Consider the following 15107-nt stretch of genomic DNA (forward strand, 5'->3'; position numbering starts at 1 on the left):
CTCAGGCTGATCTCTTGTTCACAGAATTGTGGGCTCTTTGAATTGGAGGGTGCTGTAGAGGTGACCTAGTCTAACCTTCACACGTTTCAGAAATCCATGCCACAGCATCCCTGACAAGTGTCATTAGCTCTTGCTTGGACATCTCCAGAGTTGCGTGAGCTCATCTCAGAAGTGCATTGCATTGTTAGATAGTTCCAGTTGTTGGAACATTCTTTCAAACTCTGAGCCAAAATCTTTCATTTTACTTCAAACTATTGTTCTACATTCTCAACTCTGACAGAAAGCACAGAAGGCTGCTCTTCTCAATATGGCAGGGCTTCCTGAAGACATAATGCACAGCTAGCTTGCTTCTCTTCTCTGAACTAAACATCCCCAGGTCTTGTAAATTTCCTTTGTTGATGTAGTTTCCAGAACTGCCTCCCAATCCTGGTTCCCTTGTCTGGATGAGGAGCATGAATTTTTATGATGTGATTGCTGGGGTAATAATAAACTGGCAGGAAGATGGTCTTATAATAAGGCAAACTTTCCCCTCCTCCCTGCACCCTTACTGCAGCACACAACTACAGGAATTCAAAAAGAACCCAGTGGTAACTGACCCTCCAAGCTTCCAAGGCTCTAAGGAACCAACCAACACAGTGACATTGGGCTATGCAGGCAGCCTGATACTGTTTGTTATGCAGAATGAATTCACTTGGTGTATTTCCTACTGATCCTCTCTTTATCCAAAGTGATAGAATTCTTCCCAGTAATTCTATAGAAATGTTTAAGCAGCAGGCAGTGTAGGAAGTTGGATGTAGTGATAACATGCATAGACAGACCGATCTAAGGTCGAATATGGCTCTGCCACTTCAGCAATTTACTTTACATCTCTGAACCTCTGTTTTCTCATGGGTAAAATCAGGATGATCATTCCTACCTCAAAAAGTTAATGTGAGGGCTTAAATGCATTGCTATTTCCAAAACAGAGCCTGGCTCACAGGAGGTGCTTATGAGTGCACTCTGATGTTCTTAGCACATGGACTTTTGTTGAGGTTTTGGCCCTCCTCCCTCCAAAGCAGCCCAGATAAAAGGTGTTTAAGACATTCTGGTGTGGTGATGATAAGAGTACTGAGGAATCCAAAGCAAGGGGTGGCAAAATTCTTTTTGTGAAGGCCCAGAGGTAATTATAATACTTTAAATTTGCATTTTAGTAGTCACGTGTGTCTAGCGACTACAGGTAGCAACCTAGGTGCATGTGAATTAGAATTGTGGCCAAAAAAAGGCTAAGCCCAGTCCTTGGGTTGAGTGACAAACTAATAAGCAATAGGGAAAGGATTCAAGTTTTCCTGTAGGAGAATAACAAGAACAGAAATGTGGAGAATCTGAAGACAGCCAACAGCTGACACCCTTGCACAGTGTGGCCAGGTATTTCAGCCTTTGTGGGTCATACAGCCTCTATCACAGCCACTCAGCTCTGCTGTTGAAGTGCCAAAGAACCACAGACAATATGTAAATAAATGAGTGTGGCCATGTTACAGTACAGTGTTATTTACAAAAACAGGCAGCAGGCTGGATTTGACCGTAGGCCACAGTTAGTCAACCCCTGGTCTAAAGTCCTATCTTCTTTCTTTCCCTTTTCCTTTTCTTTTCTCTTTCCTTTCCTTTTCTTTTCTTTTACTGTTTCTTTCTCTCTCTCTTTCTTTTTCTTCCTCCCTCCCTCCCTCCCTTCCTTCCTTCCTTCCTTCCCTTGTAAGAACACTTAACATGAGATCTACCCTCTTAACAAATTTTGAACTGCATGTTGTCAACTATTGTCACAGTGTTGCACAGCAGATCTCTACAACTCTGTAAGTTATTCATTTTGCATAACTGAAATTTTATACCTGAAGAACAACAACTCCATTTCTCCCTCATCCCAGCCCCTGGCAACCACCATTCTACTCTATTCTATGAGTTTGGCTATTTTAGATATCTGATATAAGTAGACTCGTGCAGTATTTGTTCTTCTGTGACCAGCTTATTTCACTTAGCATAGTGTCCTTAAAATTTATCCTTGTTGTTGTCAACAGTTGAAAGTCAAACCTTCCATCTGGCATGTGGCTGATTCTTTCTGAGTAGTGCTGCAGTGAACATGGCAGTACAAATATCTCTTTGAGATCCTGATTTTGATGCTTTTGGATAAACACCCAGAAGTGGGATTGCTGGATCATATGGTAATTTTTTTGGCAATTTTTCAGGAACCTCCATACTGTTTTCCGTAGCAGTTACACCATTTTACATTCCCTTCAAAAATATACAAGAGTTCCAATTTCTCCACATCCTTGCCAACATTTGTTCCTGTGCTTTTTTGATAATAGCCATCCTAACATACATCCTAAGTATGAGGTTGTTAGAGTCTTATTTTCTGATCTCAGCCTTGGAGACCTGCTTCTATCACTTTCATCTTTCCAAGAGCATCTCTCTTCCACTCTCAGGGACTCTAGTATCCCCTCTAGGTTCATTGGGCACACAGTCCCAAAATCTGTCTGAAGATTTGCTTCAAATACTTGTAGCTCCTAGAGGGGCAAGGACCTCCATCCACTATCCTTGAGAAAGAAGGAGAGGGAGTACGTATTATACAAAACCTTCCATCCAGATCATCTCTTAGGTATGAAAGTGCCCTGTTGTATGATTCCATGACAGTCCATACTCTTGCTTTGTATCATTTAGCTCAACTATGGTTATTTTTGTGATAGTCAGCTTACCGTCTCCCCTCCTCCCTCTCTATGAAGGCAGGGCCATGTCTGAATTGCTGTACCTGGCTATATCCCTGGCATTTAGCAGAGTGACCCACACAAGGTAGACACTCAACAAATACCTGCCCCTCAACTCATCCATAGAAGTTTTTCAGACCCCATTTGCCAGACTTCCTCTTCCTAGCACTGTAGGGAAAAGTTTGACTTCCGACAGTTAATGAACTCCAGGCCTAAAAAACAAGACCTAACGACATATTATAGGCATGGTCTTGACTGAAGGCCTGCCATCTCAGGCCTCAGAAGTTTTCTTGGTAACTCTCACTGACAAATCTTCTCTATTTACACATTTCAGGGATTTCTTGGGGGGAAACTTAAGGAACTGTTCCTTTTGAAACTTGGGATTGGTGATTCAGTCAATATTTTCTTCCTTGGAGAAAGGACCTTTTAGAATTTTTGCACCTGGCATACCTTTTTCTGGTCCTTAAATTGGATTTTGTGAACTAAGTTTTGGAGGGCTTTTCCTTTTGTAAGCATGAACAGCAGCAGAAGACAGTTAAGTGCTGAATCTGTGTTCACAAACCAGGCGTGGAAATACAGTCATCTGAGCAGCCCCTCAGTGGACAGAGCTGGCTGACTTCCACAAGGCAGGCAGGCAGGCAGGCAAAGTTCACTAACAGGCTGCTGGGAGAGTTTCCAGGGCTCATCCCAGGCTGCCGCCTCGCTTATACCCCCAGGAGGGTAAAAAGGAGGCTGATTCATAGATTACCCAGCAGGGGTAAGTGAGGTGGGAGGAAGATGGTGGGTAAGTGGGGGGAGAGATGGATGGTGTGGCTCTTTCCCTGTTATTTTGTTGTTGCAGCCACCTGGTGCCCTCTGTGGGTCTCAGTGGAGGGCAGATCCCAAGCCAGTGTCCCTTGCTCCCTACTGCAGCTATGCTGAAGTCCCATTCAGTATCCCACAGCCCTTGCCACCATAATTTGGCTGAATAACTCCCCTTCCCACTTTGCCCCATGAATTCTTGCAGGTTTCAACAGAGGTTCAGTGTAGTGTCCTTCTCTTGTCCCTTCCCCTTTGCTTGGGGGCTGCAGTGGGTTGAATAGTGGTCCCCCCCAAAGATATGTCCAAGTCCTAACCCCTGGAACCCGTGGAGGTGACCTTATTGGAAAAATGATCTTTGCAGATATAATGTAAGGATTTGAGATGAGATCATCCTGAGCTTAGGGTGGGCCCTAGGTCCAATGACAGGTGCCCTTATAAGAAGAGGAGAGGACACACAGAGACACAGGAAAAGGTTATGTGAAGTCAGAGGCAGGAATTAGAGCGATATAGCCGCAAGCCAAGCAATGCTGTAGATTGCCCCTGGTGGAGGCACGGAATGGATTCTCCTTCAGAGCCTCCAGCTGGAACCAACCCTGCCCACACCTTGATTTTGAACTTCTGGCCTCCACAAGTGTGAGAGAATAAATTTCTATAGTGTTAAGCCACCCAGTTTGTGGTAATTTGTTATGGCAGCCCTAGGAAACTCACACAAGTGGTAATGTGAGTGTGGTTCGGAAAAGACCTGAGCGTATCAACCCCACATTGTTATCTTTTCAGCAGCATTGTCCAGGGCAGCCAGGGCTTGGAGGTGTTGAGGAAAATAGTGCTGGGTCATGTGCTATTAACCACCAGCCCTAAAGCCGGGGGTGACTGTGGCAGATAGCACCTCCCTCATCCTTATCAGCTGGGAAAATGAGAGAATAACTATAGAGCTCTGTGACCACCCGGCTGGCTGCGGAGGGCTAGAAAGGGCAGTCTGGTCATGGGACTTTCATATCTCTCTCCTCTCTTCACTCCTCCTTTGCTTCTTAGCCTACAAGTGGGAAAAGGGCCTCCCATCCACAGCAGCTGCTGCCGGTTAGACTGTAAACAGTTCATTTTCTAAATGGTGGACTCTTCCCTAAAGGGGCAAAGTAAAGCAGCATTCAGAGTTGGAGAAAAAACATCCTCCCAGCCTCACTACTCTCTTTGGTCTTTCCCTCTCCCAGGCACCAGCCCTTTGGCCTGACGTCAGATCAGTGGGCCGGAAGCATAAACTGGGTGAAGCAGAGAGTGAGTACCAAGCATGTGCTGGTGAGATAATCTGGGGAACCATGAAGGGGCCAAGGTGGGGGATGGCTCGCTTTGGCTGTTTGGGTTTCCATCATTTACAAATGTTGGGAGTTCCTTTTGGTGTTGATGGATAGGACAAATCTTCATTTGTCCTATTGGCTGAAAAAAGTCTCATTTAACAATGAAGAGAGAGATTTTTGGCAGTCACTAAATGGTCCAGTGCTATAGCCTCAGCTAAGACATTTCTGTTAAAACAGAAATATGTATGCTGTTTATAGTTGCTTTCATGTTCATTTCATTTGAGTCTCCCAATAGCCCATGAGATGAGTGGAGCAGGGATTATCACTCCATCTTATAATGAGGAAACATGAGGTTCATGAGGCGAAGAGGATGTAGATGGACAGCAGGGATGTAGTAGGGAATTCCAAGTTTGGGGAGGCGTGTGGGTTGGGAGATGAGTGTGAAGGGATCTGGAAGTGAAGAAATCTTCATGGCTGCAGAGCAAGTCATGCGGATGAACGATACAGTTGGAGAGCACTGTCACTTGAAAAGTTTTCTGAAGTGGCGTAGGTGATTAGAAATGAAAACTGAATGGCAAAAAATCAGGGATACCTGTGGTTTGTGAGCAGAGATTCCCCCCAGAGCCTGAACGTTCAATACGTGGTGGATTTTGCTAAAACTGAGTCTCCTCACCCCAGTGACTGCCCCCCTTAAAGATGCTTCATGGTAATATAACGAATGAACTTTGTCCTCTGCAATACAGAGGAGAGGCTGCCATGGTAGCGAGTTCTTGCATCCTGTGCCTGGATGCTGAATGGGGTCCCCCTGTGCAAGGCAGCATTTGAGGAAGCTGGCTCTTTCGGGCTCTGGGAGGCCTGGCTGGTGCATGTGACCTTTGGGTTGTTATCTGGCTGTATGGAGCCTTGAGAGGAGGGACTTGGCACATCTACCACCCCCAGCGGGAGGCCTGTCCTCAGCTGGTCTGACACATCACATTTGCTTTTTGATTTGCACACATAAAATGAATCTCCCCAACGACCCTCTCCCAAGAGCCTCATCAGTTAGAACTGCTTTTGTCCTTAGCCTCCTTTTGTTGACCAGCTTGGAAATTCGTTAGGAGGGAGAAGAAAGGGAAATTGTCTTTGTGGGCAGTGGTGCTGGAGAGCTGGCTTCTAATGAAGGAGGCCTGAATGGTGCCATTGTGCTGCTGTTTATATAGTTTTTATTTTAATTTGCATCCGTACCAGGCTCGGGTCCCGAGAGCCATTCGGCTGTGTTTGGAGCTTTTATCTCCTCCCATAGAGCCAAATCTGCCAGCTTATCATTTGCCTTGAGGAAATTAATGTGGGTCCCCCCTCCCCTTGCTTTTATCATGTGCAGTTGAATTGTTTATGCATCCGTGGAGAGAAAGAAAGGCTGCACAGAACCGCAGGTTTCTTTCCCAGTGTTCATGGATCATCTGAGACTTAAAAGGCTTCTAGAGCCAAGGACTCAGGGAGCAAGGCCCGGACTGAGGCAAAGGGATGGAGGGTAGGGGATGGAGACGTGGCCTCGAGGAACTGAACTGAATGCCTTGAAGTAAGAAGTGAGAGAAACTGTACTCCATTTCCCCTCATCCTCTGCATGGATATATATTCCTTACTCTTTTTCTACTTTTCCTGAATGTGTCAGCCAAATATGACTCAAGAACCAACCCCAGCTCACTCTTCCCTTTTTAATTAAATTGCAGCTCCTTAGTGTGGCATTGAAGACTCCACATAACTTAGTCCCTTGCACTTCCTGCTGCTGGCTAATGAGAATTTTCAGTTCCAGCGTATGGACTTCCTGCGCCGTGGTTCTCCCCCTCTGTGAGCTTGCCTCTGTCCCATGTCCCTGCTCAGGCTGCCCGCCCCTGGAATGCCCTCCTGCCTCGTCTCGTCCCTGCTCCTTCAGTCCCATTTATGGAGCCTTCCCTGAACGCTCCAGCTCACATGGCTCTCTTCATTCACTAAGGTCCTGGCTACTCAAAGTGGGGCCCTGACCAGCAGCTGGGACCTCCACTCAGAACCTGTGAGAAATGTAGCATCTTGAGCTCCACCCCAGAACTACTGAATCAGAATCTGCATTTGAACAAGACCCCTGGGTATTCCAAATGCACAGTAAAGTTTGAAAGCCCCGTTCCAGACACCTATGACATTTATCGTGAGTGGTAACACTTTGAGACAAAGGCAGGCAACTTAGGTTCACTTGTGGCATCCTTTACAGCTCCAGGATGACCTGACTACATTGTAAGAGCTCAATAAATACTTGGTTAATTCCATGCAGATTTGCCCTGTAAGTCACATTTATTTGTTGCTCTTTTTAAAACATTGGAGATCCAATGTTTTGATGTCCTTTTATGTGTGCTTGTTTTATCATCCTCATCTTAATTATGAACATATTAAGGGCAGGGACCTTTGGCTGTTTTTTCTTATCTCCGTACAGCTCTTTCCCCTGTGACAAAATAAGCCTTCCCAAGACTTTTCAGAGCAGAGAATAGCGATCGCCTCTGACCCTATTTCCACATTGTGTTGGGTCAGAAATCCTGGTGCCCAGAGTGTTGCCCTTGGGGCTCTGCCCTCATCTCAGCCTTCCTAAGGCAATTACTGCCAACATCAGGTTACCCTCATATCTCTGTCTCCAGTACTCCAGCTCCAGAAACAAAAGACAGACATTTCCCTCAAGAAGTGACAGTTTAGTGAGCATGAAAGAGGTTATAGATGCACAGTGTGTATTGAGCACAGGGGTCTGAAGCCCTCAGGGAGAGCTTCTGGAGAAGGAGCCTTAAACCGTGCCTGGAAGAGGAGGAGGGTTTTGTGTTCAGTCTAGGCTAAGACATGTGACAAGGCCCTCAGGCCGAGAGACCATGGGGATGGAGAGCCAGGGCACTATTGCACCGTGTGTGTGTGTGTGTGTGTGTGTGTGTGTGTGTGTGTGTGTGTGCACGCGCACACCTGGGTGGGTGGGCCCAGCTTGCCCAGGGCTTTGTGCCTATCTAAGGGAAGTGAGATTTCATCCTACAGGTGGTGGAAAGCCACAGGGGACACTGAGCTGGGAGGAGACAATTGTGGAGTTAAATCTCTCTGTGCCAACACTGGGGTGGGTGGCCTGGACAGGGTGAGAGGGACACCTGTGGGGGGGATGTAGCCAGAATCTAGGCAAGAGAGGATGGCAACCACCTAGGAGCGCCAGCTGTAAGGACCCCAGAGTTGTGCTCTTCTGTGTGCCTCACATCGGGTTAGTTGCCACTTCGTGTCCAACCAGCTTCTGAACTCTCCAGGACTTAGTCCCTGTTGTCTATTCCCACTGGCATGGTCCAAATACTCATCACTCCTATTTGCCTCCCCTGGAGGTTCTTCTAAAGTGCAGTCTGGCCTGGTTCTCTTTCCTGGCTCCCTAGTGTCCTTGCCTGGAGGGTAAGGACCAGCCTCTCCCCCATGGCATAGCAGGCCCTTTGTTCTGGCCCACCAGCCCCTCTCCAGCCTGAGCTCTCTCCACCCCAGCTGATGCCCTCCTCTCTGCACAGAGTTCCCAGTTCCTGGAACCTGCTTTGCCCTGGGGAATTTCAGAACTTTCCCCTGCACTTAGAAACTCCTCCCCCCACTCTGGTTGGTGAATTCTCTTCCTCCAAGATCCAGTGCAAATGTCATCTCCCGGGGAAAACTTCCCAGACTCCCCAGACACACATGCTTCCTCCTCTGCATCACCTGAGCCTTTATGCATCTCTCTCTGGCTTCTGATGTTGAATTCAAGGTGACTGTTTATGCATCTGCCTCCCACCTCCCCGCCCCGTGGCTGGTGCCTTGAGACAGTTCCTGGAAAAGGGGGTCTGGGGGGCACAGAGGAGTGACGTACTCAGGGCCCCCCTCTCCCCAGGCCCTTCACCTCTGTAGCAACAGCTCCCGGCTCTGGCTCTGCACCTGGCCCAGGGCACCAGTTGGTTGAATTAAACACAATTGGCCTGAGCCAGGAAAGCAGAAGGCTGAGAAGAGAATCTAAGTGTGCCCCGTCCAATAGAAATGCAACGTGAGCACATTTTACATTTCGTAGCTGCCACATTAAAAAAAAAAAGTAAAAGTTAAAAGAAACAGATAAACACATGTCCATAGCTATTTTATCTGTAATAGCCCCCAAACAGAAACAACCCCAATGTCCATCAACAGGTGAATGGATAAAAAAACTATGATAGACTCATATAATGAAATAACACTCAGCAATTAAAAAAATGAACTCCTGATAACAACGTGAGTGAATCGCACAATAATTATGCTGAGTGAAAGCAGTAAAAAATTATGCATACTATGTGATTCCACTTACATAAAATTCTACAAAATGCAAACTATTCCATAGAGACAGACTGAATATCCTTAATTATCTTAGGATGGGGGGGCAGTGGGAAGGAGGGACTATAAAGGGGCATGAGAAAACCTCTTTGCGGGTGACGGACATGTACATTATATGATGTAATGATGGTTTCACAGTGTGTACATGTCAAAACTTGTCAAATTGAGCACTTTAAGTACATGGAGTTGATTGTACATCAATTATACTTCAATAAAGTAATAGAAATGAAACAATAATTAATTTAAATAATATATTTTAACCCCATATATCCAAAATATTATCATTTTAACATATCAATATAAGAATTATTAATGAGATTTTTTACATTCTTATTTTTGTACTGTTTTTGAAATCTGGCGTGCATTTTATAGAGACAGCACATCTCACTTTGGACTGGATATTTCAAGTGTTCGGTAGCCGCACTGACCGGTAGCTACCATGCTGGACAACACAAATCCAGACCCTCTCGTGAAACTCCCTCCCCTCTCCTCAGATTGGGCAAATCCTGGGCAAACAGCTCAAATCTGCAGCTGGAATAGTTTTGAGCTGGCCCTTTCTGTGGCTCTGAAGGTCTTGGGCCCTGTGGGGCTGTGGGTCAGAGAGTGGCTTTGGAAAGTCTGGATCATAAACCTAGAATTTTGTGTGAATTCCCACCTCCCATCCTACCCTCTGTTTAAGCCTGAAAAGTAGCATATCTGTTTGCTTTAAGAGAACACCTTCTTATAATACTTTCCCTTTTGCATGAGGTCACAAACTTACTTCACTGACTGCATGCAGGGGGTGGGTACTGGGGTAGGAAGAGGAGCTGCCCAGAGCTAAGGAGGGCACCCATTGTGTGGGTATCAGCTTCTGAGAGGTGGAGTGAGTCTGGGGCTGCAGCTGGGGAGAGTGCAGGTGCAGAGCAGCCTTGGACCTCACCCAGGGGCCTTCTCTGAGTCTGGGATCTGCCCTCTCAATGCCCTCAGCTCCTGTCAAGAAGGGGTCAGAGGGGTGGGGGGAATGGGAGGTGCTGGTGACAGGACAAATCGGGGCTTCACCAGCCCTGTGGTTGAGGGATCTCCTTGGGGGTTACCCAACAAATGCTGCCTTAAGGATTGTGAGAGCTTTTTATAGTTCTGCCACTAACCAGCTCAGGGCCCCTGACCAAGTTACCTTCTCCTCAGGGTCTCAGTTTCCCCATCTGTACAATGAAGGAATTGGAATAAACAACCTAAAAGGTCCCTTCCAGTCTTGTGTGAGGGGCAGTGATTCTAACTGCATTAAATTGAGCACATACGGGCGCTGGACAGTGTCCTGCATAAGGACGAGGTGACAAGAAACACACATGACACAGTTCTTGCCTTTATTAATGGAAAGTGGATTTATAGCCCTCTGTATTGCTTGACATTTTTTACAAGAACATTTTACTTCTGTAAGTGAAAAAAGGCAGAGAAAGGGAAAAAAACAAACAAAAAAGGTATGTATGCGCGGTGAGAAACTAACCCCTCGAGAGATCAGTTTTAAATTTTTTATTTAAAATCTTCAAACATACACAAAAGTAGAAAGTGTAGTACCCATCACCTGGCTTCAACAACGAACACACTGCCATTTTTGTTTCATTCACTCCTCACACCGCTACTTTGTTTTGTTGGTGGTTTTTAAAGCACATTCCTGATGTCACATCATTCTATGGATAAATACTTGAATAAGTATCTCTGACCGGTAAGGACTTCTGACAGAACAAAATAATGCCATTAGCACAACCAACACAATTAACAGTAGTTTAAAAAACATTATATAATAATGTGTTCAATGTTCCTGATTGACTTCAAAAATCTTTTTCCATTTGTTTGTTTGAACCAGTAAAAGAATACTGGGAGCTTTACAAAATATTGTTAGAAACACTTTTAAAAACTGCTGTCTTGGTTGTGGCCTGTGAGCCATCTGCTTGAAGGTCATTTCTTGTTGTCCTGTGCGACTGCGACACTCACTGGCTTGTGGGTGATCAGTGGATGCGGGGCCAGAGGCCACACGTGACAGTGTGGTTCCCAGCCAACCTGCTTCCCAGAGGGGCCCCCCACGGGAACCCAGAGGCCCCAAGGAGCCAAGGAGCGGGAATTGGTGTCCCTGACACTCCAGATTCTTAAGGGAATGGGCTGCTTCAGAGATTCAGCTGTCGCTGGGCTTTTACTTCCCAAAAGCAGTGTCGGGTGTGCTCTTCATCTCTGGTTTCTGCACCCCCTGCTCCACTGCCCCTAGTGCAGGAACATGGGCCCAAGCACTTTTGCAGTCAAATCTTAGGAGGAGGAAGTTGGGTCATCTATAGCCCAGGAGCGCTAGGGATGTCCTTAGGGATTAGCAGAAACCCTGGGGCAGCTGGTGGGGCAGGTGGAGCCTGTATATTTGGCAACCAGAGGTCTACTGTTCTGTGCCCCCCATGAGTGGAAGACTGTGATAGAACGAAGGGCGGTGGATCACGTGATCAGGGTGTGTGGGGGAAGGGAGGCAGTGGCTTCCTGTGTTAAAACCAGCCCTCCTCAATCCTGTATATACATTACATGTGTGTTTATAATTTTCATCCTGTTTCCATAAAAGATCCAGGTGGATAGTAGGTACATCATTAGAATTAGGTTAAAGACTTGGCACATGGGCTGTCTTTGCACACACTCACCAGGGTGTTTTCTATAATGAGTCTTCATTAAAGGACCTGCACATTTATTAATAGGTACTTTCTATTTTTAAGCCATATAATGCCTCAAATTAGAGTATGGATCGAAATAAACAAACAACAAATACAAGTTTAAATAATGGGCTACTGTTTAGCTATTATAAGCTTTCTTATCTGAACACTTTTCTTTTTGAAAAACAGTTATTATGAACTGTTTCAAAATACAAAAGGCATTATTCGTTCTACTTTTTGTAGAGACAATTATATAACAAATATTGTTGTACTCCTTACCCAGCTTAAGAATTTGTGTAATATAAATATAAATGGAAGCTTCTTAAATGGTTTCTCATCCAGCACCCCTCCCTCCACAGGTGTTTATCTCTCTCCTGCATGTCTTTATACTTATACTAATTTGTTTGTATTAAAAAAAATATATATCAATAATAAATAATAGTAAATATTGATAACTATAATAAATAGTAAATATTTGCATGTTTTAAAACATGCTAAAATTAGCATCATACAATATGTAGGGAATTAAATACTTGATTTTCTGTATACAATGAAGACAAACAGGGGGCCCAGGACTTTTTGTGTGGCTCCTGGACATCTCTGTTCCAACCTGCTATTCAGAAGAATGGTATTAATTACCTTCTTAACACCTCTCCATTGTTGCTCTTATTTTTCTTTGTCCTGGCTGAGCTTTTTGTAAGCCACCTCCCCTCTTGCTGGCTCTGGAATCAGCCAGACCTAGACTGAAACCTTTCTGTGTTACTTGATAGCTGTGTGACCTCAGGCAAATTACTTTACTTCTCTGAGCTTCAGTTTCCTCTGTATTGTATAATTATTGTATAATTCCTTCAATTTCCTCAATTTCATCTATATAACAAATAATATTAGTACTTGTAAAACAGATAATATTAGTACTCAGCTCAGACTTGTGAGGTTTAAAGAAGACAATGCAGTTTAGAGGCTTAGCTCTGGACCTGCCAGAGTTGGTGCTAGGTCAGTCTGAATTATTTCTTCATTTTTGCAACCTGACATCTTTGAAGGAATCGACATTGAGACAAATGCTCACTTAGCTCCAGATTCCCCTTCAGGACTGAGGTGTCCATTCCTCCCAACTGCTGCCCACAGCCGAGTCTCTCCCAGGACCGGCCTCTCAGCTGAAGTGAGTTGCTTTGGCCAAAGTTGCACTCCTTTCCCAGAGGCAGCCCCCATCCAGTGACTGGTCATGCAGAGGTGCGAAGGCCCAGCCCCCTCCCCCCATGCTGGGACCACTCTGAAGAGCCCTCTCAGCTCCAGAGCTCCTTCTGGGACCTGCTAAGGCCTTTGTTGTGATGGCACCACAGCCCAGCTTCTCCCTCTGCTCAGTCCTGTCTTCACTCCCCCAGAGGTGCTGTTCCCCAGAGCTCTTCCCGGCAAACCTCTTGCATGCAAATCTCAGTCTCAGAGTCTGTTTCTCAGGGAGCCTGACCTGAGACACAGTGGAAAATAGAATAACATCTGTCAGAAAGTCAGGAGACTTATGGCACGTGGGTGGGGGCTGACACTGGGCAGGTGGTGGCTCTTTTTCTCTACCCCGTCCCTCCTCTCCAGACCCCAGTTGGGCTACTTGGGCCCCCAAAGGGAGGGTAGACCTAATGGGTTTGATAGGTCTGTCCTTTAGCAACCCTGGACCTATGTTAATTCCTTTTTCTTTTAAAATTGCACAAGTAATATATGCATACATTCTTCTTGTAAAAATATCAGCCAACAGAACAGTCATAGCAAGAGCCCCTCCGCTGCTGCCTCCCCAAACCCACTCTGCTACCCAGAGAGAACTTACTGCCAGTTTAGTATTTTCTCCAGAGGTATTTCTATACATTTACACATACATATATGTACATATAGAAATGTGTGGTTTTATGGGGTTACATGTTTAAAATATAGATTACACTATGCATATTGTTAAACAATTCACTTTTTTTCACATCCTGTGTCTTGGAAATCTTTCCATGTCAGTGCTCAGCATATCACCTATTCTTTCTAACCGCTGCATAACGTTCCCTGCGATGTCTGTCCCATGCCTTATTAGGCCATGCCTTTACTAGAGGACATTTAGGTTATTTCCAATGTTATGCTTTTATAAACAGTGTTATAATTAACATTTCTGCCCGTGCTTCTTTATTCACAAGTGCACATGTTTCTCTAGGTTAGCTGTTAGAAGTAGAATGCCAAGTCAAAGAGCAGAACACATTTTAAAGTTTGATGCAACCTAACTGCCCTCCTAACTCCCAACACCGGATATTTTTTTTTTTCTCTTTTCTTCTCTTTTACTGAGATATAATTGATGTCTAACATTCTGTAAGTTTAAGGTGTACAATGTGATGATTTGTTACACAAAAATATTGTGAAATGATTATCACAATAAGGTTAGTTAACACATCTATCACCTTACGTAATTACCATTTTGCTGTTGTTATGGTGAGAACATTTAAGATCTATTCTCTTAGCAACTTTCAAGTATGCAATACAGTATTGTTAACTATAGTCACTATGCTGTACATGAGATCCCCAGAACTTATTCCTCTTATAAGTAATAGTTTATACTCTTTGACCAACATCTCCTCATTTTCCCTACTCTATAGCCCCAGGCAACCACCAATCTACTTTGTTTCTATGAGTTTGGCTTTTTTTCCCACATATAAGCGAGATTATATAGTATTTGTCTTATCTATTTTCTTTTTGATAATAGCCATTCTAACAGGTGTGAACTGATATCTCATTGTGGTTTCGATTTGCATTTCCCTGATGGCTATCGATGTTGAGCACCTTTTCATGTACCTTTTGGCCATTTGTATGTCTTCTTTGGAAGTCTATTCAGGTCAATTATTTGGAAAAGTTTGAAAAGGATTGGCATTAATTCTTCTTTAAACGTTTGGTAGAACTCACCAGTGGAGCCATCTGGTCCTGGACTTTTCTTAGCTGGGAAATTTTTAATTACTGATTTAATCTCCTTACTCATTACTGGTCTGTTCAGATTTTCTAATTCTTCATGATTCAGTGTTGGTAGGTTGTATATTTATCAATTTATTCTAGGTCGTCCAATTTGCTGGGCTATACTTGTTCATAGTAATCTCTTAGGATCCTTTGTATTTCTGTGTTACCAGTAGTAATGTCTCCTCTTTCATTTATAATTTTATTTATTTGAGTCTTCTCTCATTTTTTGCTTGGCAAATCCAACTAAAATTCCAGCACTGGATATTAATATTCTTTTTAATGTCTGCTAATTTAATGAACTATGATATTTT

At 44.5% G+C, this 15107-nt stretch overlaps 1 protein-coding gene across 3 annotated transcripts in view; it reads left to right on the top strand.

The window, feature by feature from the left end:
* The window catches only part of LOC309643542 (uncharacterized protein), a 118536-nt gene that overhangs the window by 15103 nt on the left and 88326 nt on the right, over positions 1–15107 (top strand). For all 3 annotated transcript variants that reach the window (XR_014253792.1, XM_082426319.1, XM_082426318.1), the window contains exon 2: positions 4742–4826. Coding sequence is in view for 2 of the 3 variants with exons in the window: in XM_082426319.1 (XP_082282445.1) it covers positions 4742–4826 (85 nt within the window). In the remaining variant the exon portion in view is untranslated. The remainder of the gene's footprint in view (positions 1–4741; positions 4827–15107) is intronic.

This window comes from Balaenoptera physalus, assembly GCF_965194825.1.
Source record: "Balaenoptera physalus genome assembly, chromosome: 15".
Classification (NCBI taxonomy): domain Eukaryota; kingdom Metazoa; phylum Chordata; class Mammalia; order Artiodactyla; family Balaenopteridae; genus Balaenoptera; species Balaenoptera physalus.